At 56.5% G+C, this 24129-nt stretch overlaps 1 protein-coding gene across 9 annotated transcripts in view; it reads left to right on the forward strand.

Annotated features, from left to right (window-relative positions):
* Positions 1-7620: 7620 nt before the first annotated feature.
* The window catches only part of COL16A1 (collagen type XVI alpha 1 chain), a 51138-nt gene continuing 34629 nt past the window's right edge, over positions 7621-24129 (forward strand). For 3 of the 9 annotated variants that reach the window (XM_049711828.1, XM_049711937.1, XM_033422326.2), the window contains exons 1-27: positions 7626-8109; positions 9686-9792; positions 11716-11790; positions 11898-12015; positions 12879-13002; positions 13313-13579; positions 14198-14278; positions 14459-14584; positions 15393-15446; positions 15748-15774; positions 16321-16356; positions 17368-17394; positions 18482-18544; positions 18814-18855; positions 18957-19001; positions 19098-19133; positions 19507-19569; positions 19944-19988; positions 20073-20168; positions 20347-20385; positions 21007-21051; positions 21178-21213; positions 21711-21821; positions 22228-22263; positions 22492-22527; positions 22607-22717; positions 23075-23119. In XM_049711828.1, the coding sequence (XP_049567785.1) occupies positions 9720-9792; positions 11716-11790; positions 11898-12015; positions 12879-13002; positions 13313-13579; positions 14198-14278; positions 14459-14584; positions 15393-15446; positions 15748-15774; positions 16321-16356; positions 17368-17394; positions 18482-18544; positions 18814-18855; positions 18957-19001; positions 19098-19133; positions 19507-19569; positions 19944-19988; positions 20073-20168; positions 20347-20385; positions 21007-21051; positions 21178-21213; positions 21711-21821; positions 22228-22263; positions 22492-22527; positions 22607-22717; positions 23075-23119 (1857 nt within the window). In that variant the 5' untranslated portion in view covers positions 7626-8109; positions 9686-9719. Of the gene's footprint in view, positions 8110-9685; positions 9793-10379; positions 10467-11715; positions 11791-11897; positions 12016-12878; positions 13003-13312; positions 13580-14197; positions 14279-14458; positions 14585-15392; positions 15447-15747; positions 15775-16320; positions 16357-17367; positions 17395-18481; positions 18545-18813; positions 18856-18956; positions 19002-19097; positions 19134-19506; positions 19570-19943; positions 19989-20072; positions 20169-20346; positions 20386-21006; positions 21052-21177; positions 21214-21710; positions 21822-22227; positions 22264-22491; positions 22528-22606; positions 22718-23074; positions 23120-24129 lie in introns of those variants that run through there. The other 6 variants (XM_033422329.2, XM_033422328.2, XM_033422331.2 and 3 more) reach the window with 5 other exon arrangements.

Genomic DNA, 24129 nt, shown 5'->3' on the forward strand with positions numbered 1-24129 from the left:
CTCTCTGAGCTTAGATTTTATTTTTTGCCTTGATGAAAAAGTTTGGTTTTCACTCTGAATTTTCCCTTGCCCTGCCCACTCCCTCAGCCTCCCTTTCCAGCTAGGTTGTCAGGCCTCCCAAGCCCAGCCCCGGGCACTGCTGGGAGGAGGTGGGCTGGGCAGCAGCCAGAGCTTCTCTCTACCAGAGATTCCAGGTTTCAAAGAATTTATGAGTCCAACTGTCTGAGGAGCATGCAAAAAGAGAATCCGGGACTCCTCTCCCCACCACGCCTCACCCAGGGGACTCCTTGGCCCGCTCTCCACGGAAGGGAGTCTGTCCTGGGCCCTCTTTCATTCCTGCAGCCAGTATTTACAAAGTGCCTAGTCTCTGTCATAGGCTCTGGGGATAAAATGGTAGCAAAAACAGCGCTTTCTATGGCTTGCAGTCTAGCGGGCTGATAATTGATTACAGGGAGGGGTGTACCCTCCCTCTTCCAAGCTTCTGCTCAGATCTACCCCTTCTGGGAGACTGTTCCCAGCTGCCTTCCTCAGCCCCTATTGGGAAGGAAGGTGAAGATAGTCTCAAAGCTAAACATGTGAGGGACAGGTGGGAAGGGAAGGCAGCCAACAGATTGTGTTTGTAGTGGTGGTAAGGTTACACTCTCTCGTCGCATGTATGGAATACCTGGCATCTACTGAGCTCCAGGAACTGTGCTCAGCGCTTGAAATTGATCATCTCAGGTAACGCTCACAGCATCCCTGTGAGCCGTGGACAATTCCATTTTACCAACAAGGAAACTGAAGCTGTCTCTAAGAGATGAAGGGATTTGCCAAAAGTCACACAGCTAGTAAGTGGCAGGAATGGGGTTGGAACCCAGTTTTTCTGGGGCTGGAGCCGCCACTGTTAACCACTATGCTGAGTTCTTGTTTGACTTTTAGGTAAAGAAACTAAGACCTAGAGAGGCCTAGCGATTGGCTAAAGGTCGCACAGCATAACAGGACTGTGAGTTGAGTTGGTTGGTACCCAAAGGGTTGCTTGGGTAAGGGTATACAAACTATCCTACCAGGGCCTTGCGTGGCCAACTCTTGCCCCAAAAGGGATTATTGGGGATGGGGCAGGGCCTGGAGGAAGGCTAGGGGCCAGGTCCATCTGGGGGTCTTCAGTGCTGCCTGTGCTCCACCCTCACCCCTCTCCACAGGCCTTGTGCCACGGGGCATAGGACACTTGGGATGCCTTGGTAGATGTGGGCTACATCCCACTGTCCCTGCTGTGTTTGTTCTGAGATGTCATCTCTGTGTCCCGCTCTGTGCAGACGTGGGGAGGTGGCTGGTGGACAGGAGAAAAGGAAGTTTTAGGCCTTTGCTTAGTCCTTCACCCCTGGGAGCTTCCAGTCTGTCTGGGGAGGAGGGACTTGCCTGTGTTGGGGATTGTTATGCTGGCGAGCATTTATGAGCAGATTCGCTAGGTGCCAGCAGCATGAGTGCGCCTTTCTCAGCCATTCTCTCCCTTAATCCTTTCAGCAAACCCTAAGTGACAGATGTTGCTGTAGTTCTGATTTTCCGAGGGAGAGGTTAAGTGATACCACCAAGTTACAGAGCCAGGATTTGAACCCAGGTACAGGCGATCTAACACCATGCTCTGTTGCAGGGGTTCTCAAACGTGATCCCTGGGCTGGTAGCACCAGCCTTGCCTGGGGACCTATTTGAAAAGCAAACTCTGCTGAATCAGAAATTCTGGGGGTGGGGCCCGACAGTCTGTGTTTACCAAGTCCTCTCAGCTCCAGAGCTTCTGCTCTCTTGCTTTATAGCACCTTGACTGGGGGGGCAGGGGCAGGGGGCAGGTGTCCTGACCAAGGTCATGGGCCCTGGAGTCAGGCAGAGCTGAGTTCAAATCTCTGTCCCACCACTTCCCAGCCCTATGACCGTGAGACTTAAATCATGAATCTTTGCCTTTCTAGCCTGTGAAGTGGTGGTAACAGTGCCTCACCTCCTAGAATTGTTGCCGGGTTAAATGAGAGAGTAGATCTCATTTGACAGATGAAAAAATGGCGGCCTAGAGAGGGAAAAGGACTTGCCCAGGCCCCTGCTGTGTGGGCTCCTTTCCAGAGAGGACTCTGCCCTCTGGGTCTGTCCCAAAGTGATCAGTTCATATCTAGCTCCATCCTTGCCAGCTGTGTAACCTTGAGCTGATTCCTCGTGTTCTCTCTGCCTGTCTCCTCGGGCTTAGAATGGGGATTGTAACAGTGCCTGGGCCTCCTGCCGTTGTTGTGAGACTAAAATGAGTTTCTCTGTGTATGGTGCTGGCCAGCACTTCAAAAGGGCTCAGTAAATGTTAGCTGCTGTTATTAAAGGCAGAGGCAGGATCAATCCCTACTGTCTTCTAACAGCACCCCCCCACCCCTGGTCAGAGGATGATTAAGAGTTTAGTGCAGGTCAGAGAGCTTGAGAATTCTGAGGAGCGGAATCTTCCCCTCAGGGGAGAGCATTTTGGACCAGATAATTCTGTATTGTGCGAGACTCTTCTGTGCATTGCAGGATGTCTAGCAGCACCCCTGGCCTCTACCCTCTGGGTGCTAGGAGGTGTCCCCCCACCAAGTTGTGATGACCCAGAGTGTCTCCAGACATTGCCAAATGTTTCCTGAGGAGCAAAATTGCTCTGGCTGAGAGTTACCGAGGTAATCAGTCAAGGTGGTTTGAGGTGCTTTAACACACCAGGTGGGTTAACACGGGATCCTACGGTTTACCTCTTCGTATGGTGGGGAGGCTGGGGCCCAGGGGCACACAGTGGGTAGAGGTAGGTCTGGAATCCAGGGCTCTTGTGCCTGTCACCTCTCCACAGGTCCCTCAGAACAGGTGGGCAGAGCCCAGGGGACAACCAAGCTGGGGTCCAGGATGCCTGGAGCGTTCCCGCCTCCTCCCCCCAGTGTCTACCTGCCTGACCATTGCCACATCTACTGCAAAGCCCATCAGAGTCTGGGCTTACCTCTCCAGAAGCTCCAAACAGGTGCCTGGTGTCATGTGCTACTGAGTAAGACACCCTTGTTGGGTATCTAAGAATGCTGTTGCCAGGGCCAAAGTTGCCAGGGCTGGGGGTGTCAGTGTGGAGCTCGCCATGGCCCTGTGGGGGGAGGAGGGCATCAGCAAAGTGGAGCACCGCCCCACCTGCTGGGACCATAAAGCTGCCATCAGAGGTGAAACATGGGTCCCCCTGCCCCGGGGATGCAGAGAGCCGTGGAGACATGGTGGCAGGGCTGATTTAGAGCAAGGAGAGGGAAGGAGGGAGAACGAGAGACACAGTCAGAGAGTTAGACATACAGAGCCAGAAACAGAGACACAACCAGAGAGAGACAGAGAGAAAGAGACAGGGTGAAGAGAAGCAGAGAACACGGAAGCTCCAAGACAAAGAGAGATAGGAGATAAGGACATAAAGACGCAGAAAGTGCGAGAAACAGACCCGAGACACAGAGGGAGATGCAGAGTTAGAGACGCAGATCCAAAAACAGAGGGCAACAGAAGAGACAGAAACAGAGACAAAGAAGAGAGAGAGCTGGAGAGGGGGCCGGAGTCACAGAGAGGAAGGAAAGAGAGCTAGAGAACCGGATGCAGAGAAAGCAGGCCAGATTCAGTGAGAGAGACGTCGTGGTCTGAGCGCGGGCTGGAAAAGAATTTCCAGACACAAGGCAGAATGTAAGGAAGATAGAGTTTATTAAAGAGAAGGGTTGCTGCAAGAACAGCGGGCCGACTTCCTGGTAGCCAGGGAAAGTCGACCCTGAGCATGGGTTGCTTGTCTGTTTTTATAGCCAGGGAACCTGTTAAGTCATCTGCTGACTGGGCAGAGTATGTATACTTTCAATGTGCTGAGCGGAGAAAAACGGGGCAAATGTCTTTCCTTATATGGGATGATGGGACAGGGACAGGGCACGCTGCTTGGGAGGGCTCTGGGACATTGCAATGGTCGCACTGTGACAGTGATAGGAGTGCTGTAGCTCTTTGTTCTGGCAACATTTGCCCTTTGAGTGTATCGTGTTCTCTGTCTTGGAGCACACCACAAGAGACGAGCCGGAGTCACAAAGAGACGGGACAGAGACACCCAGAGGAACCCAAGGAGGCAGGGGAGACCTTGGTCCTCTGATCTCAGTCTCTCCTCTGGGACCCAGAAGCTGGGCATGTGTGTGTATCTCTGCCCACAGGAACATTCATGTCTGTGCCCCTGTGGGGGCTGTCCATGTCTGACTGCCCAGACAGTGCTTGTGTGCGTTCATCTGCTAATTCACCACTGGCTGCCTGTGGGGTGCCAGGCTCCTCTGCAGGGTGGTGGGTGCCAGCAGACAAGGCCCTTCCTGGAGACTCTTGCTTATTAGTAAAGAAAGACGGTACACAAACAAATGCCGGAGCTATGCAGAGATTTCGAACAGTCACGTGCTAGAGAGTGACTCAGGGTTCCTCTAGACCTGGTGGTCAGGGAGGCCACTCTGAGGAGGTGACTTATGAGGTGAGACCTGGATGTCAAAGAGCCAGCCTCGCAAAGATCAGGGACAAATCCTTCCAGAGGGATGACTTGGTACAAAAGCCCGGAGGAGAAAACCAACTTGGTGAATTCAGGACTGAGAAAGGAGGCCCGTGGGACCACAGCTTCTGGGGGTGAGGTGGCTGGACAGGAAGGCAGAGGCCAGATCCTGAAGGACTTGGTAAGGTCAAGGGAAGGATTTGGGGGTTTCTTCTAGGTGAAATGAAAACTGGAAGATTGAAGCAGGAGAGTGAAGCCAGCGGATCCAGGTTTGGAAAGGTCTTGCTGGCTGCTGGGTGGGAAGTAGGGGGTTGGGAGGCTCCTGCAATAGTCCAGGCAGAAGAGGATGGTGGCTTGGGTGAGACCGGGGAGAAGTAGGTGGATGTGGGCTGCGTTTTGGGTGTAGAATCCACAGGAGAGCAGGGATGGCAGGGGAAAGGAAGGGGCCAAGGGTGACTCCTAGGTTGTTTGCCTGAGCGTCTGAATGAACTATGGTGGTGTTTATCAGAATGAGGAAGACAGGGAGATGCAGCTCTGTGGGCAACAGTCAGGAGGTCTGTTTCGGCTAAGTGTGATACGCCCGTGTGTGTATGTGTTTGCACCTGTGTGCCCACAGGCCGGGGCCCAGGTGTGCACGTGTGCCTGTGGCGGTTCAGCTCACCTCTGCTTGGCCCGGTGGGAGCTCCTGGGCTTGACCTGGGGCCAGGCCCTGTCTTGGCTCTTCACTCTAGCCAGCACCAGGTGCTGCCCCTGCCAGCTGGGGATTCCCCAGTGGCCAGCAGGAACAATGGGGTGGGTGGACCCTTGGCACTACCGACATCTGGGCACACAACCCCAGGCCCAGGAGGCCTGGGAGCCCCGCCCGGCAGCGGCAGGCAGGCTCCGGGGCAGCTGGTGGCAATTAGCAGCGTTGATTACCTCGTGGCGATGCCATCTGGGGTGAGGGCACTGAGCCCAGCCCCACGGGATACCCTGCTTGCTGGCATGCAGGGCTTTCTGGGGCTGAATGCATGTAAGTGTGTCAGCATCTCTGCCTGCGTGTGTGTGGATGTGCCTTGGTGTGTACGTGTCTGAGTCAGGGTTTCTGCGGGAGCCGAGTCTGTGTGGCCACCTGTGTCTGTGTGCACACATGTGTACGTGCTGTGGGTCTGCAGGTTTCTGTTTGCATATATGAAGAATTATGCCTGTGGGCACAGGTGTGTGTTTCTATGTGTATGTTTGTGCACACACGTGTGTGTGTGCATGCATATGTCTCATGCGTGCATATCCAAGTAAAAGCAGTGCGAAGTACATGCATTCTGAAAATTATGCACCTGTGTTTGAGTACGTCCAGGGATATATTTCTGTGGCTTCATCTGTGCTCACACATGTGTCTCTATGTGTCTGTTTACGTGGAGGAGTATCAAGTGTGTGCATGTGTCTGTGTGAACCTAAGTGTCTACATATGCACGTGGAGTCTATACACGTGTCGTGAGAGAACCTATCTAACTGCACGCTTCTGGATGGGTGCACGTATGTGTCAGGGGCAGGAAGGGGCATAGGCCCATTTCTAGACTGCATCCAGCTGTCCCCTCCTGCCCGGGAGGGTCTGGGATATGAATGGAGGAAGGATATAGGAGTTGCCCAGGATGGCACAGTGGTTAAGAGCGTGTGCTGTGGGTCCAGCCTAGCTGGCATGGGCCCCTGCCCCACCATCCACTAACCATGCGATCTTGGGCAAGTTGAGTTGTTCCTGGGCTCCAGGTTTCCCCATCTGTAAAATGGGGGTAAGCATAGAATTCTCCTTCTGGGGCTGTTGCGAGGATGAAAGGAGCTAGCCTATGTGAAGTTCTTAGCACAGAGCCTGACCTATGGGTGTTGTCTATTCATTCCCAAGTGCCCGCCACTGGCGCAGCACGTATGGGCAGGCGGAGCCGGTGCCTGCCCACTCCTCAGGCCAAAGCTCCCAGAAAGCCCCACCCCTCCACTTCCCACCTGCTGAGCTCAGCGCTTCCCAGGCCCCACCACTGTCATAGCCACATCTGAGCCAGTTCTGCGCAGGGACCACGGTGGCCAGCGTCCCCGTGGCCGTGGTTGCGGGTTTCCGCTGACTCAGCGCCTCGGGCTCCAGAGGCGGGAAACCCCAGGCCTGCCGCCCCTCTGGTTAGATGGGGCCACAGGGCTATGACTCCACCATGTTGCTTCTCCAGGAAGCCCCCACCCCCCCCATCAGGGCACTCCAGGTGCTCCCACCACACGCATTCCTACCACTCAAGGGCCTCTTGAACCTACTTCTCCATAGTTCCTCATCCTTGGGGCCCAGAAATTTGTTTGCTGCCTCCAGGGGAGACCCTTGGGAGGGTCACCTTGATCATCCCCCTGCCTCAGGACAGAACTGGACACATTACCTGCTTCCTTCTCCTCAGAAGTCCAATCTCTCATCCAACCTCAATTCCTCTCCGTTCCTTGGCTCCTGAGTATAAAGCAACACCCTCTCCATCGCTGGGCTGGTCCAGTCTCACCCCCTCGCCCGCTGCCAGCGTTCACAATAATAATGATAATAACAGTGAATATTTATTGAGCTCCTCTTTTGTGCCCTTAGTAAGCACTTTTACAGACTAACTTGTTTCCTGCTCACAATCATGTGAGGTATATGCAGTCATTATCCCATCTTACAGATGAGAAAGTGGAGTCATAGTTAAATAGTAAGTTCAAAACCACAAAGCTAGAGCGGAGGACAGGGATTTGAGCCCTTCTAAGTTCACGGAGTCAGTAGGAATAAGGGGACCCGCTGGGTTCCACTTGTCTGGAATTGAGTCCAGAGCAGAAGGGGTTAATTTAGCTCGCGAGCGAGCACCCACCCAGGCGCGCACACACACCCCAACTCCTGGAGGGGGCCCCCTCCCCCCAGTTCAGACGGTCAGAGAACAGACTAACTGGGAACGTTAGGCTCAGAAACTGGAAAAAGCTGACCAAGGAGGCTTGGGTAGCAGCCACGTCACGGGTGCTGCGGAGCTGGGGAGGAGGGTCTCCATCCTCCCCTCCCCCCAGCCCCGCCACCCTTCTGGAGGCCCAGCGAGGGAAGGGGAAGGGGGTGGCACAGGGGAGGCCCTTCAAGCTCCAGGCCTGGCTCTTAAAGGGCCGGACTCCCCGCCCACCCGCCTGCCGCCAGAGCCCCTTGCAGGGCAACTCCGGGCACGCAGGGTCCCGCCTTGCTCGCTCGCTTACCTGGCGGGGCAAGTGGGAGGGATGGGCTTGGGAGCGCCGCCAGGCCAGGACTGGGCCTTGCGTCCTGCCGCCTCTGCCACCGCTGGAGACCCCTCCCGGTCCTCCCTCCCTCCTCCTGCCTGGCGGGCGGGTCCAGCTGTGTTCCATTAGCGGCCCTGGCAAGTCCCCAGCCCCCTGGTCCCTCCCCCTCTTCCCCCACCCGGAGTGGCCGGCAGTCCCCGGCAGGCGAGCGGGCATGCGAGCGGGGCAGCATTCAGCCCCAAAAGCTCAGGACAGGGGAAACTGGGGACCCGAGGCCGGCCAGAAGTAATCGAGGAGCTTCCAGCGGGTCTGAAGAACCCAGGCCCTGCTTCCTGCGGTTGGCTGCGTTGGGCTGCCTGGATTACACAGTGAGGTGGCGGGGATCCCCAGCCACGGTAAGTGGGGGCGGAGCGGGCTGCCCCGGGCCTCTGGACTGAAGGGCCCCTTCTGCCCCTGACTTGCTGTGTGACCTGGGGCAAGAGGCATCCCCTCTCTGGACCTCAGTCCCCTTCTTTAAAGCAGGATGAGCTCTACCTCCATTGCAGTTCTGACTCTCCCTGCCCCCAGATCTGTGCCTTCATATATGGATGGGGTCATCTCCTTGGAAGCTTCTCTTTTATCCCTGGAGCCCCCTGCTCTGGATGGGGCTAGAGGAGTGAAGTCGAGAGGTCAGGAGCAGGAAGGGGACAGGGAACACATTGAAGTTCACGTGCATTCACATGCCTCTCACAGTTGCCAGTCCTTCCACTGACTGGCAGGAGGGGGAGGTCAGGATAGGGTTTGAGAGATAGGATGTGCATGCCACCAGAATGGGGGATGAATAGGGTGGGGGAGCAGTTCTGCCCCAGGAGGAAGGAGATTGGGGTCCTATCTCCAAATATATTGAGGCTAGGGGTCCTTCCTGCTCTCATTCCCTGTCCAGAGCAGAGGGAGGGGAAACAGAATTCCTTTACAGCTGGAGGGAATGAGGTCAGACTTGCATAAGAACTTCCCGACAGGAGGGCCTATGGAGGGGTAGTCATAGGCTCGCCGTGTGCACGTGTATATGTACTAGCTGGTGTGTCTAGGTGTACCGTGAACATGTGTCTCTGTGACCATGCCTGTGTGCAGGTAGGACTGTATGCACACACGGGCACAACTATGTCTCTGTGTATATGTGCCCGTGTATCTGTGTGTGTCATGCTGACACATGCATGACTGTGTGCGTGAGCGAGCTGCCTGTCTCGGGGGAGGCTGGATGATGTATGGCTCTGCTGGCCGCTTGCTGAGCCCGCATGGGTTTATCTGGGCCCATCCATCGGGGTTTAATAAAACTAAAAGACGAGCATCCACCAGCAGGGGAGGTTGGCAACAAGGTCCTGAGCCCGTTGACCTGTCCTCCCGCCCGCTGCACCCATGGGGGAGGCTCCTTGGCTCATCAACCCCGTGATGCCTTCCAGGAGACTCAGCCCAGCTGTCAGCCCCTGACCTTGTGGGTGCCAGACAGGGCCGCCTGGCTGAGCTGGGTGCGGCTAGCCAGGTGCCAGGCTAGCATATACCAGTACAGTGCACAGGTTGATAAAATATTGAAATACTTCCAAGTGCCTTGGCAAATAGCCTCCGCCTCAAGCGTCCTCGCTCTCCCGAGTGACCTGGGCTTCTAGGACCCTCTAGATCTCTCCTCAATCCAGCAACTGTCCACTGACGCAGCCAGATGCCGCCTGGACCTGCTTTCAGCTCTCCAGCCAGCCTTCTGCTCTGGCTGGTCGGTGTCCGTGCCATACCGGTGGTTAAATATTTTGAATATCACCTCGGCCCAAATCCTAGCCCGAGGCCTGTGGTTGGGCCTCTGAGGGGGACTGACGCCTGGCTAGACCTCCTGCAACCCCAGTACCAGCGCCTGGGCCCCATGGGCCGGTCGCTGCTTGCCCACGTGTGGAATTCTGCTCTGGGAGCTCAGGAATCCACCTTCCTGCTCTCTGTGGTTTTCAGGTGCTGTGGCTGCGGCCGACTTCTCTGGACCAGGATGTGGGCATCTTGGGCTCCTGGCTTGTGGCTGCTCAGTCTCTGTGTTATCTGCAGCCACGAGGCAGATACAGGTGAGATGACGTGAGGATCAGAGTGCCATAGGCCTGCCACTGCCTCTCTGAGGTGTGGGGTCCTGTGCACATATGTGACCACGGGCCTGGGTCACGTGGGCATTTATAGGAGAGTCCAGAGGCTGGGTTCAGAGTGGCCTGAGGTGTTTGCACGCATGAGCAGTGTGAGGTGAGCTAGAGAGGATGTGTGTTTCTGTCTACATATTTGTGTGTCTCTGGGCCTCTCTGCGTTTACATCTCAGAGTTGCTGTGTGCATCAGTACCTACTCCTGTGTCTCTGTGTGTGGGAAGAACCACCCACCCTAATACATAAACCCAACCTGTGCCCCAGCTGCTGGTGGGGCCGGCGTGGTGGGCAGGAGCCGGCAGCAAGCTCTCCCTGCAGAGGGAGGCTGCATATCTCCAAACGGGCCAGGCCTCTCCAGTCCTTGCCCTGGTGGAGAATCCATCTTCCAGCCCACGTGCTCCTCCTCCTCCACGGCGATCTTGGATAAAGGGGCCGCCTCAAGGCCCAGACGCCGGATGGGACAAAGGGTGTAGCCCAAAGCCAGAGGAAGTTGACCAGGCAACTTGCCCTGCCCTGCTAGGTGCCCTCTGGCTGTGTGTCTGAGCAGAAATAGAACTCCTAGAACCCCAAATCCAGCCAAAAGAGGCAGAAAAACCAAGATGCAGATGTGAGTGGGGTACATGTGACTGTCTGTGGGTTGTGTGTGTACATATGTGTTTTTGCATGTTTGCATATATGCCTTACTGTCTTCTCCCTCACCGGGTCCCCTGGGGTTTGGGGCAGATAATTTCAACATCTGTAAGGAATTTGGGCCCATTGCCAAGGGGTGAGTCACCCTTTGCTGCTGCTGATGCTAAAGACAGTGATAGTTTTTCTGGACAAACCTGGGGCAGAAAGATTCCAGGGGGGTCACTGGGCCTAGGAATCCAGGATTCCTTCTTCCCACCAGGCATCCCAATGCCCAGCTTCTAGGAGCTGTATCCACCGGCTTGTCCCAGCTACCCCATCTGCATTGATTAAAAGGTTTTTTCTGATTCTAGCCTCCATCTCTCCTGTTGTAGCACTCTCTCATTACTTCTGCTCAATCAGCCCTAGAGAAGAGGCAGGCGCATGGCTGCCTACCTGTCCCTTAAGGGTTTTGGAGACCTGACTAAGCTATCCCCTTCTGCATGAGCCTTTACCCCCTTAATATACCCTGTCTGGAGCCCCAAGGTTCTGGTGGGTTCCTTGAGCTTGTGGTCCACTCAGGCCCTCAGTCTTTTCTCACAGTTTCATAATGTAGTTATCCAGGTGAAAAGTCAATCTGTTGACTCAGACTTGTGTCTGGCCTGTTTGTCTGTTTTGGCTGTGGAAAGTGGAACCCCACCCATTGCTGAGAACATGTGTACCAGCAGCACATGGCATCCCTGGTGGCACAGGCATCTACAACTCACACATGTGCAGACATGTGCATGCACTGGTATATAACACAGTGTGCATGGACCTGACGTTTCCTTGCCCCTGAAGTGCTCCTCTGTCTCCCACTTGGGTGTATGTTGTGGAGGGGGCATGTGTATATACACAGCTCCCCACCCCCATCTGAGCTGTAGGCCTGCCCAGAGTTTCTTTCATTCTCTTGCTGGCCTGGCCCCTGACTTGGGGGTCCTAGGGAGATTTGGGTTCTAGGAATTCTGATCTTGCTCTGCTATGAACTTACTTAGTAGCCTTGGGCCAGGCCTCAGTCTTCCCATCTGTGCATTGGCTCCCAGGGTAGCCAGGGTCAGAAGGCGAAAGGTGAAACAGCCCCAAGGCAGAGCCTGGGTAGAGATGCAGTGTGGGGAACATGAACTTGCTCCGCCCCAGGCTCCCCAAGAGCCCGGCTGTGCAGTCACCTCAGCCTGAGCCCACCAGATGCCCCACTGCCAATTCTTTTCCAGGGGAGCGGTGCCCACCTTCACAGCAAGAAGGACTCAAGTTGGAACCCAGAAGCGACTTATCGACCAACGTGACTGGTGAGTGCTCATCTCATCCTGTCGTCTCCCCTCCACCATCTTCCTGGAGTGGCCAGTATCCCACTCACCTGCCCAGCTGAGCTTTTCATCCACTGTCTCCCCTAAAGGCTTCAATCTCATCCGCCGACTCCGCCTCATGAAGATATCTGCCGTTAAGAAGATCCGAAACCCCAAGGGACCTCTCATCCTGCGACTGGGAGCGGTCTCAGTCACCCAGCCCGTGCGGTAAAGGCCCCAGTGTGACCGCTGGGAATCAGTACTGACCTCAGCCACACTCCCAGCAACTCTGCATGTGGGGCCTAAGCTCAGGGGCACCCGTGGGTCATTGTATCCTGCTTCCTGTCAGGAGTCAGCCTGGTCTCCACTCCTGGGCCTTGCAGGGTGTGCAGAGAGAAGGGGACTGGCAGGCCCACCCTGTGTCCTTTCCCCAACTCTGGCTAGCAGTGGGTGAGGACAAGTCTGCATCCTGTGGGCACCATGAGGACTCCAGGATGGAGGAGGGAAACTTCAAGAATTGTGTGTGTGTGTGTGTGTGTGCGCGCGCACCCACACGTGTGAAGTCCGAACTCCCACAATCCCTGGGTGGTCTGGCCCCTGTTTACCTCTCCAGCCTCATCTTCCAAAATGTTCCCTTTCTTTCTTGCTGCTCCAGTCGTGCTGAACCTGTTCATCGTTTTTCAGTATTTCTTTCCCTGCCCCGGGCCCGGTTATTCTCCCCAAGGCATCCTGGATTCCTTGGAAGCACTTACCACAATCCTAATGAAATAGTGCAACAGTCATTCTGAGGATCCTTTGTTTTTGGCCTTACCTCCCGCATCACCCCGTCAGACTTGAAGGCTCCCTGAGGACAGGCCTCTTCTCTGTGTTTTCACCCCTGTTACCCCCCGCAGCCAGACCCACCACTGGCACATAGTAGGCCCTCAAGAAACATCTGTAGAATGAATGGATGTGTATATGTATGTGTGTGGCAGTTTGGAGGTGTGTGCCTGTGCGTGTCTCGTGTAGGTTCAACAGTCCTGAGGGCCCAGGGTGGGCAGCAGGTGGTCTCTTACCTGAGCCTCAAGGCACCCTCCCTGCTCTACCCCCAGACGTGTATTCCCTCGGGGCCTCCCCAGTGAGTTTGCCCTGGTGCTGACACTACTGCTGAAGAAACACACCCACCAGAATACGTGGTATTTGTTTCAAGTGACCGATGGAAATGGGTACCCGCAGGTGAGCCCGCCCCCCCGCTCCACCCCCATTGCTCTTGGCCATCGAGCAGTACCAGTCCATACCAGCTTCTGTCCCAGCTTGTGATTTCTGGGGCCTCCCTGCTCCATCCCAGTGCCCACCCTCAAGGTCACCCCCACCCCACCTATCCCAATCTCTTAGGAGGTATTGCTCTGTGACCCCAGCCAGCTTTCGTCCCTTTCTGGGCCTCAGTTTCCCCTCCTGTGAAATGAGCTTGAGAGCCCTTACCTTTGTCATGCTGTGGCTTGGGGGGCTCTGATTCTCTGTCCTTGCCTTTCCCAATTCCACACAGATTTCCCTGGAAGTCAACAGCCAAGAGCGGAGCCTGGAGTTCCGGGCCCGGGGCCAAGATGGCGACTTCGTGTCCTGCATCTTCTCAGTGCCCCAGCTCTTTGACCTGCGTTGGCACAAGCTGGTGCTGAGCGTGGCTGAACGCATAGCCTCTGTGCATGTGGACTGCACATCAGTCTCCTCCCGGCCTCTGGGGCCCTGGCGACCCATGCAGCCTGTGGGCCATGTTTTTCTGGGCTTAGATGCTGAGCAGGGCAAACCTGTCTCGGTGAGTGCTAGGTCAGGCTTGGACTCTGCTCCTACTTTCTGGGAGCCTGAGTGAGCTCCCGGGAACCTATATCTGACCAGGACTTTCCCTTGCTCAGAATCCTCTCATGGTTCCCCATTGACCTCCAGATGCAGCCTGAACGTATTAACCTGGCATTCAAGGTCTTTCATGATCTGGTCCCTATAAATGACTGCAGCAGCATCTTCTGTTCCATCTTTCCATGCAGCTTTTGCTCTGGTTGATTCCATCCCAGACATCCATCTCACCTAATACTTTCACACCACCAGCCTTTGCCTATGCTGTTACCTCTGCCTGGAATGCTTTTCCTTGTATACCTACCTGCTGAATATCTACTGGTCCTCAAGGCCCAGCTTGAATGAAATCTCCTCTTCCCCTTTTCCTCTGGGCCAAAGCGAACATTTCTCCCCCCTCTCCCTCTTTCTTTCGTGTATAGTTTTGTTTTGCTTTTTGTGACAGCTGTATTCTTGATGGTCTCCCAGGCCAGACTGGAAACCTTCTGAGGGCAAACTCTGGGATGGAGCCATCTCTGTGCCTCATTAGGGTCCAGGACTCAGAGCTATTTGCTAGAATGAAGTGACACTTGTGTGTCCCTTGCAGTTTGACCTTCAGCAGGCACACATCTACTGTGACTCGGATCTTGTGCTGGAGGAGGGCTGCTGTGAGATTTTGCCGGGAGGGGTGAGTGGCCTGGCCCCAGCACAGCTGGGAGGGGTTGGGGCACTGTCCAGGGACACAGTGTGCTGGAGATGGAGGACCAGGAAGGCGATGCCTAGAGATCTTAGGATGATGAGTGGGTGAAGTGGGGTGGGGGGAGTCTGCCTTCTGTACTGACCCCAACCCTTCCCCCACACTGGGCAGTGTCCCCCAGAGACCTCTAAGGCCCGCCGGGACACCCAGAGCAATGAGCTCATCGAGATCAATCCACAGACTGAGGGCAAGGTCTACACCCGCTGCTTCTGCCTGGAGGAGCCGCAAAACAGCAAGGTGGGTAGGCAGGGCAGGCAGACATGGGCATAGACAGGCACAAGTGGGCCTGCCCCTCCCCTGACCTGACTGGGGCCTGCCCCCAGGGTCAGTTGACCATGTGCCCCAGGGCAGGGAGGGCACTGGAAGCCCTGCTTCTTTGCTTCCCACCCCTATTGGATTCTGGTAGGCAGAGAGACAGCCCACTGTAATACCCTGTGCCCGCCTGCCTGCTGGCATTGAGAGTTGTGCCCATCTAGCTCTGGTACTACCCACACCCTCACTGCTACCGTCCCAGACCCTAGTGAGGGAAGGACCAGGCTGGCACCCAAAGGCAGTTTCTCCAGGACAGGGATATCTGGGGTCAGAGGCCGGGTGCCACACTGCTTGCCTTGGGGCTCACTCATTGTCCTGGGCTCAGCCCGGGCAAGTGCCAGGCTGGTTCCATGCCCAGCACCATGGCCAGCTGCCCTGCCCGCTTTAGGTTCTTCGGGGGCGGCAGGGAAGCCCAGTGCCTCCCGTAGCCCCACACCGTGGCAGGGCAGCCTCCCTGCCCGCCGGGCATCTTGCCCAGCTTTTGGCTGCAGGAACACAGGATCCCATTGATTCGTGGTCTTGTTTTCTCCGACATCACGTGGGTGGGGTGAAAAGGAAGGCGGGGGGCCTGTTGGGGTGCCAGGGGCCTGAGTAGGCTCTTGATGACCTGGGAACTGCCGGATGTCAGGCTGAGGCATCCCAGGGGTCCATGCCCCTGCCTGGGGGCCCCTGTCTAGTGTGGGCCCCAGAACTGCCCCCTCCTCAAGATTCCCTCCTTATTCTGTCTGCTCAGGTGGACGCCCAGCTGACGGGAAGAATCAGCCAGGAGGCAGAGAGAGAAACAAAGGTAGAGACAGTGCGTGGGCGGAGGAGCCAACAGTGGCCTCAGGCTGCCCTCCCTGCCCTCCGTAAACCCCTTGAGAAAGAGACTCTCCCGCCCATGCTCTTCCCACCTGCCCCCACTCTCCTGGACAGAGCTTAGGATTTGTAGGTGCCAGCTCTGAGAAGGAAGGATGAACGGGAGTGAGACAGACAGTACCTGGCACTATCTAGGGCACCCGCTTCTGGTGGTTCTTGGGTAGGGGTGTTGGAAGCAGTGCTTTGTCCCCTCCATTCCCCACCCATTCTCATGCCCTCCCTCTTCCCAGGTCCACCAGGAGACAGCAGTGGATGAGGTAAGCCTCCCATCTAGACTGGCAAAAAGAGCTTGGTTGGAAAGGTGCCAGCATGAGCCCTTCGGACAAGGCTTTGGTGCCCTGGAGCCTGGGCATGGGGGTGTGGGATGACCACACAGCTCCCAGCATTCCTTGGGGACCTGATGCTGGACCCTGTCTGCCTGTGCTTCTCCTTAGGAGCGGGGTGTTCAGCCCTGGGCACTCCTGCTGAGTTGGCAGCAAATGGCCACGGGTATCCTGGAGAGGGCCCAGGCCTTGGCCATGGGACCCTGGATTCTGGGCCTCACTCTGCTCCAGCATGCTGTGTGACCCAGGGCCCACTGCTATTCCTCTCTGGGCTTCAGTTTCCTCATCTGAGAAATGGCTTGGCTCTGGGTCGGTGGCAGTTGAGGGGTGAGGCCTGTTTGGCAGGGTTTCCATCTTTATGCTCCTCAGCTCCACCCAGACACCTGTGATGCTCTTGGTGTGTGTAAGGGGGCCAGTGGGGTGGAGGGGGCTGGTCCTGGGCTCGCAGACCTGACCTCCAGGCCCATTCTTCCCTTTCAGTGCCCGCCCTGTGTCCATGGTGCCCGGGAGAGCAACGTGAGTGAAGAGAGAGTGTGCTGGGTGGGGTGGACGGGGCCTGGGAGTGGGCGTGGCCTAGAGGTTGGCTTGGCGGCTTCCTGGTTCAGGACAAGGGGGTCTTTGTGCACTTTCGCACTCTCTGCCTGCCCGCCCCCCAGAGCTGGGCTTGACCCACACCCGCAGTCCCACCGAGCCAGGGCCCCTCCAGGGTGGAATGGGGCCGGGGTGGCGGCTGGCAGAATCAGAGCCTTGGGTGCTGACCCCAGCTTGGCCCTCCCCTCAAGGACTCAGGCCTGCTCTCCTTGGAAGGCTTCCCATGTCATCTTAGAGGCAGAGAAGGGGAACGGCTGGCTCAGGGTGGCACAGCCCAGCATGGCCCCCCAAACCACGTGTTGGCTCAGGGCCTCCCCTCCTATCCCTCTCTAGCTGGTCCTGGCCCATCCTCCCTCTGGGGTCCAGAAGGACAAGGGAAAGGGGCTCAGTGCGAGCCCAGCTGGTACCCAACTGCGTCTCTTCCGTGGGCAGTATGAGTCACCACTTTCCCACAGCCTGACATTCTGAGCTGACATTCTGCATTGATCCACAAAGTTGACATTCTGCACAAAGGGCACAGCCCCCGCTCCCCTCGGCTCTAAGCTCCTGGCCTTGGGGGACATCAGGAAGTGCCCCCTCTGCTGACCTCCCCTGTTTCCGTCCTGCCCTCCACCAAATCCAGTAAAGCTGATGGTTCCCAGAGATGCAGGGGTTACCATGGCAACCAAGCAGCCATGTTATCCTAGCAACTGCGGGGTGGAGCTAGCCAAAGCCAGTCAGGTTAGAGAAGGTAGGTCAAACCCCTCCGTAAGTTTGACAGCTTTGGGAAATAAAATCAGCATGCTGGTTGGCCTGGGAGACAGAGCAGGGGCTGGGGTTCGGGCTGTTGGTTCAGCCACCCCTGTGTGACCCTGGCTAAACTGCTTGCCCTCTCTGGGCCTCTGTTTTCCTCTCCCTCCCTGAGATGATTGCATCCTCTCTCATCTGTCCCCTCAGGTCACAATTGGTCCCTCTGGCCCCCAGGTGAGTCCCAGATGGAGAACAGGCCACCTCTGCCCTCTTCAGTGATGCTAGTCCATCTCACGGCATGTGGCCCCTTGGCTGTGTGTATATATCAGGGCTACCCAAGCCTGCGTATATGTGGGGTGATTAGATGTGTGTGTGTGTGTGTTGGAGAGAGTAGGGGGTTGTGTGGATGAGAGGATGTTAAGAACTGCCCTTTTCTGAGGGCCTACTGTGCATCAGGCACTGGGCCACCCATTGGCACCATGACCTTCCTGAACCCCCTCAGGCATCTTGCAGGGTGGGTACTATCATTTTATTTCAGGGAAAACCGAGGCCCAGCTGTGCCCACGTGGGTGACTGGTGTGATTTTGTGTGTGTGTGTCTATGTGTGTGACTACGTGCATTTCTGGATACATGTTTGCACATGTGCAGGGGGGTGAACCCATATACCTGTGGGCCTGGCAGGATCACAGAGCTTGTGGGTGATGTGCAAGTGTGAGATTGCACACTCCTGTGTGCCTGTGAGTATATAATGTCATTCTTGGAGCCACCTCCACGTGCGTGCTAAGTGGTGCACACTTCACCTGCAGTGTCACATTTCTTCCTCACCGCAGCCCCTTGAGGTAGGTGCTGACATGAATCCCATTTTATTGATGAAGAAACTGAGGTTCAGACAGTTCACATAACTTGCCCTGAGACACATGCTTGTAAGCGGTGGAGGTAGGATTTGAACTCGGGCAGCCTAACACTCACCATCATGGGTGTCTTCCACTGCACATGTATGTGTCCACGCACATGTGTCCCTGTGCCCCTGGGTGTGCTGTGTGTGAGCTAGCATGCTTGGGTTGGAGTGTGGGAGAAGAGATACCTTCTGCCTGAAACTACGGATTTGCCAAATATGGTCTTTTGGGGTGGGAGGCACAGGCGGATGAGTGCGTATGGAATCCATATGCTGTGTGTGTGGGGGCGGGGGGTTGGGGCAGGGCTGTGCTCACTTACACACCCGTGTGTGGTGGATGCGTGGAGAAGACCAGGATGGGGAGAGCTTCTTCAAGGCTCTCATGTGCTCCTCTGGTCCCAGCCCTTGCTTTGGTCTCATCCACAGAGAGAGAAAGGTGAGCAGGGCCTGCCTGGTCCATCAGGACCCAAGGGAGAGAAGGGAGCCCGGGTAAGTGCCCCGGCCACGTCCACGGCAGAACGTTCCCACCTGTGCCCTGGGGTTGGGCCGGAATGTGAGCCATCATCCCATCATCTCAGATGGAAACCTGCAGCCTGGTCCAAACAGGGGATGAGGGACAGGGTCTCTCTAGGGGTTAGTGTGCGGAAACCTGTATCTTCTAGGGGCACCTGCGACTATGGGATTCTTGGGCCCATCCTCCTCAAAACAGGTCTAGGATGGCTCCCCTAGGAGGCTGATCCCTTGCTCCCTACCTCTAGGGCAATGACTGTGTTCGAATCTCCCCGGACGCCCCGCTTCAGGTAAGGCCTGGAGGAGAGACCTGCTTTAGGGCCAATATGGGGTCAGCCCCTGAGGAAGGGGCGACCCTGGGCCCCTCTCAACACCTCATCTCCCTGTTCAGTGTGCAGAAGGCCGAAAGGGAGAGAAGGGGGAGTCGGGAGCCTTGGTGAGTATGGGACCAGAGACAGGGCAGGGCAGCGGGGTCCTGGCCAGCCTCCCCCTCCTTCCCTCACCTCTCTTTTGTGTCCCCTCCTTATCTCAGGGACCCTCAGGACTCCCCGGCTCCACAGGCCAGAAGGTAATGGGCCAGGATTTTGAGGGGTGGGTGCCAGGGGTCTGCGAACCCTACAGACAGGAGGAGGGAGGTGTCCAAAGTCATCCTAGGGGATGGTGTCATTGGGCCCAGAGCTGGTAGTACTCCCGAAGCCTCCCAGTCCTCCTGCCTTGTCCAAATTCCTGCCAGACCTGGAGAGAAAAGCCACAGACTCCCTGAGCAAGTGGCCTGGCTGGTGGCAGTTCTTCCTGTTGTCTCCCCTCCTGTGAAGCCATTTCATCTCTGGGGAGGCTGAGACCACAGATCTAGAGAGCAGTTGTCCCTCCCCAGATGCAGCAGTCCTGGCTCTTCTAGCCCCTTCTCTCAGCGCCGGTCACTTTGCCTCTTCCTTCTTCAGGGCCAGAAAGGCGACAAGGGAGACGGAGGCATCAAGGGCTCGCCAGGAAAGCCAGGCCGAGATGTACGCTGCTTGGAACCCTTCCTCAGCACGATCCCCACGTCCCTCAGCACATGGTCCTGAAATGCTGGACTATAAGCTTCGGAATCTAACCCACTACTCTGCTCAGACAGAACAGAGACCCAGGGAGGGGAGAACTGTGCCCCGGGAGGGGGCAGAAAAGGGCCTGACCCTGGGCATCCTGACTCCCAGCCTAGGAGCCCCTGACCTCCAATGTCCTGACGTTAACATCTAATGACCTCGGGGCCCTGGGTGAAGTCAGCCTTTGGGACAGGGCAGGGAGGGTGGGCAGCTGGGTATTTACACGTCCCAGTGGGGCTGCTGTCCCTGGGAGGTGCCAGGCCTCAGCCATTCTTAGACCCTCCCCCTGCCCACAGGGCCGGCCAGGAGAGATCTGTGTCATGGGGCCCAAAGGGCAGAAGGTGAGTGTGGGTGTCTGAGGGGTGAAGAGTGGGTGATGGGGCTGAGGCGGTAGCTCTCTCATACCCACCTTCTTTCTGTGCCAGGGAGACCCTGGCTTTGTTGGGCCTGAGGGGCTGGCGGGAGAGCCTGGGCCCCCTGGCCTCCCTGGGCCCGCTGGGATAGGACTTCCTGGGACCCCGGTGAGTACCCCTTGCCCCTTCTGCCCTCCTTTCCTCAGAGACCCTTCTCCCTCCTGGCCAGGGGTGGGGAGGTAAGGCTTGGTCCCAGGGGGCCTGGTTGGGGGAAAGGGCCAGAGTGGATCTCACTGTAATGTGAGGGCCCTGGGAAGCCCCTGCCTGACCCTGTTTCTGCCCTCAGGGGGACCCAGGTGGCCCTCCAGGCCCCAAGGGAGACAAGGTAAGTGCAAGCAGGAGCAGGGGCACATGCGGGAGGCTCCCTGCTTAGCAGGAGGAGAGAGGAGAATGGGGCCGGGGTGGCCGGGGCAGCAGGGACAGCAGTGGGGAGGAGGGAGGTGGCCGGCATGTTGGGGAAGGGGCTGGGGGGCTGGGCCCCGCAGTGGGCAGTGTCCCCATCCCAGTGCTTGCTGACGTGGGAGCCTTGGCCTGGGTTGCAGGCACAGGGACGGGCAGGCCTAAGTCTGGTAATGACCGGAGTGGCCTAATTGGAGGGCCCAAGCTCATTTTAGGGCCTTATGCCTTGACAAGCAGAAAGCCCTGGAAATGTCTTTCTGCTGTGGTTCCTCTGGGGTCACCCGTGTCACCTCCAAACGTGCTGCACTGGGGAAGGGGCACATAGAGGCCTCATGTTCTCCCTTCCTCTGCAACCAGAAGGACTTGGGTTAGACATGGAGAAGGACAGGCAACAGGAAGGGAGTGTTTGTTGACAAAACCGACTGAGAGGAGATGGGAGATTTGGCAAGATTGTCCTGCTGTCCAGAGAGGGAACTGGATGGCAAAGGGGTGCATGGGCTGAGGTCACGGCCAGAAACCTCCCCCTTAACCCTTCTTCTGACCACAGGGCAGCTCCGGAGTGCCGGGAAAGGAAGGTCCTGGTGGGAAACCTGTGAGTGACCCCAATCTGGTGGGGGAGGGGAGCTGCTGCCCACCATACCAAGTCCTCCAGAGAGAGAGGGGCTAGGTCCTCGGGCCCTCTCTGCTGTGGCACTAACGCTCACTGCTTCTCCAACAGGGGAAGCCAGGGGTTCCAGGGCTGAAGGGAGAGAAGGTGAGTCCCAGGCTTGGTTTCCCCAGGTTGGGATGGGACGGCAAGCCTCTCTCTGAAGGTGACACTGAGCATCAAGTGCGCTGGGCCTGGGACCCTCCTGGGGGGACCCCCACCCCTTCTTTGTTGCTATGATGTGCGTGTGATTACTAAAGGTCCTGGCTTTGGAGTTACACAGACAGGTTCAAGTCCCACCTCGACCACGCACACGAACACAGCAAGTCAATGAGGTTTTCCCTTTGCCCAAGTTGCCATACTGCTAAATGGGACACAGTGATTTCTTATGGCTTGTTGTGAGGATGTAGTTTTTTTTTTTCTTTTGAGGATGTAGTTTTTGATGTCCAGGAATCGTAAGCTGAATGAATGAGTCGGTTGAGTGGAAAGCCCCCTCAGTGTTCCAGCTGTCCACTTGGCCCTGGCCCACCCCATGCCTAGAGCTCCTTGTCTTTCCCAGGGTCTTAGCCCCAACTTGTCCATTCATGCTCTCTCCCTTCTGCTAGGGTGACCCCTGCGAAGTGTGCCCAGCGCTGCCTGAAGGGTTCCAGAACTTTGTGGGGCTCCCTGGAAAGCCAGGGCCCAAGGGAGAACCGGGTGTTCCTGCACCAGCCAGGGTGAGTGCCCAGGGTGGCCCTTGTGGGACTCCACCAAAAAACCAGGGGGCATAATCATGGAAAGGTGTTGGGCAGAGGGGCTGGAAACTTCTCATGGCCATAGAGACAGTGTGGGCAGAGAGTCTAGGCTCTTAGCTCCATGGGGGTGGGGGCTGAACCATAGAGTTTAGGGCTGGGCTAGAAGGCCACCCCAGGTCTCCATGGCAACCAACCAGGGTTCTCCCAGCCAAAGCTTAAGATGCCTTTTGGGCAAGCTGGGGTGGAGCCAACCCTTGTAGTGAGTGAGATTGTGCCCTCCTCCTGGGATTGGGTATTGGCTGGAGGTGGAGGAAAGGAGGGGGCAGGGCTGGGTTATGGTCCTGGGCTGGACTCTGTACCCCACCCCCTCACTGACCCTTTTTTTCAGCAGGGCCTGGGAGCTGGTGGACAAAAGGGTGATCGGGTATGTACCGGCACTTCTGGCGGGGTAGTTTAGCCTGGCCTCATTTCCTCCATCTGTCACATGGGTTGATGAACCCCGGCTCTGGGGTGCTGACCTTGAATCCCCTGGGACCCCTGGGTGTTTGAAGCGTTTGTGGTGTGTGACATTGCTGTCCTCATATATGGCTAGGAAATTTGGGGTGCCCCAACATACCCAGTCTCTCAGCCCATAAACCTTTTCTCCCTGCAGGGTGACCCTGGCATCCAAGGCCTCAAAGGAGAAAAGGTGAGGGAGGGACCCTGTTCTCTGGCTGGCGCCTTCTGACTACTGGGAGCCTTTCTGATCCCTTTTCTTCCTTCCGCAGGGGGAGTCCTGCTTGTCCTGCAGCTCACCCGTAGCAGCCCAACATCTTGGGCCCTCTATAGGGCCCAAAGGAGATGTGGGCCCTCCTGGCCTCGGTCTGCCTGGCCTTCCGGTGAGTGACTGCTGCCTCCTAGCCAGGCCAGGCCAGCCCATCTTTGCCACACTGGTGGCCTCCCTGGCTCCTTAGGCTCTGGGTCTCAAGGCAGAGACCAGGAGGGAGGCCCTGAGGCAGGTTCTCCAGGCCTGTAGCCCGGTGTCTCCCTCCACCCTTGCACTGCCCCGGGACTCCCTCTTAGAACCTCTGAGTGCCCATCTGTATAACAGAGGTAGTTGTCCAGCTACCTGCAGGGTTGTGGGATTTGTAATTCTGAGCTGGCCTTTCTCTTTCTGGGTGGACACTGGGACCCATGGAGTCTTGGAGGGATGGGAGTGGGGGGGATGCAGTGACTGTGACTTGATTGTTTTTCAGGGGAAAGTTGGGGCTCCAGGGCCAACAGGGCTGAAAGGAGAGAAGGTGAGACCTGGTTAGATGTCAGGAACACTGGGGTCTTCTTGGCCGGGAGGCAGGGGAGGGGGTCCCTGGACGGGGAATAGGGACAACATAGACAAGAGATCAAACTGTAAATCCACAGAGAAAGAAATTCATCAGTGTTTTGCAGACTGGAGTCAAAGAATTGATTTCCGAGAGCCCGCATGTTCTCCAAGAAAGTTCCTTAGTGTTGTATTTTTAATTTACTGATAATCCAAAACAATTAAGTACATTTAAGACTACCTTATAATAAAATAATAATAACCCTTCTTTACCACTTACTTTGTGCCGAGCAGCATTCCAAGGGCTTGTAGGTGTATTGACTTGTTTCCTCCTCCCAAAACCTCATGGGGTAGGTACTCCATTATTCCCATTTTATGGATGAGGAAACAGAGGTCCAGAAAGGCCAAGTAAATTGCTCAAAGTCACATGGGTGTTTGGGTGCAGACCTGGGACTTGAGTCCAGGGAACGTGGCTCCAGAGTTGGTCATCTTCCCTACTCGGCTGGGTTACTCGATTTCAGTGCCATGTGAACGTTTGTACTTGTGGTTGCATTGGAGACAAATGACAGCGTTGAACTAATAGTGCAGGACGTTCAGACTCCGCTCTGCCAGGCAAATCGCGCCTGTCATTTCTCAGAGGAGCTTTGTGCCCCCGCCCCACACTTGTTTCCTCTTCCGGTCCCCCCATCTCTGTAAATGGCATATACCGAGTTCCTCAAACCTCCTCAAACCCCAAACAGTGCAGCATCCTTGATTCCTCCCATCTCCACATCATCTCCTCCATTTGACAGTTCTGCCACAGCACCTCTCTCAACTCCACCTGCTTTGCTCACCTCCACGACCGCCACTTCGTCTGGGTCCCATCGTCTCTCACTGGGATGGTGGCAGCAGCCCCTCAGCTGGCCTGCCTGTGGCCACTGCAGCTCTTAAACTTTTTCATCCAGTAGCTAATGGGGCTTTGTTAAAAAAGAACAGAACAGAACAGAACAAAAC

Source organism: Orcinus orca, chromosome 1 (assembly GCF_937001465.1).
Source record: "Orcinus orca chromosome 1, mOrcOrc1.1, whole genome shotgun sequence".
Lineage (NCBI taxonomy): Eukaryota > Metazoa > Chordata > Mammalia > Artiodactyla > Delphinidae > Orcinus > Orcinus orca.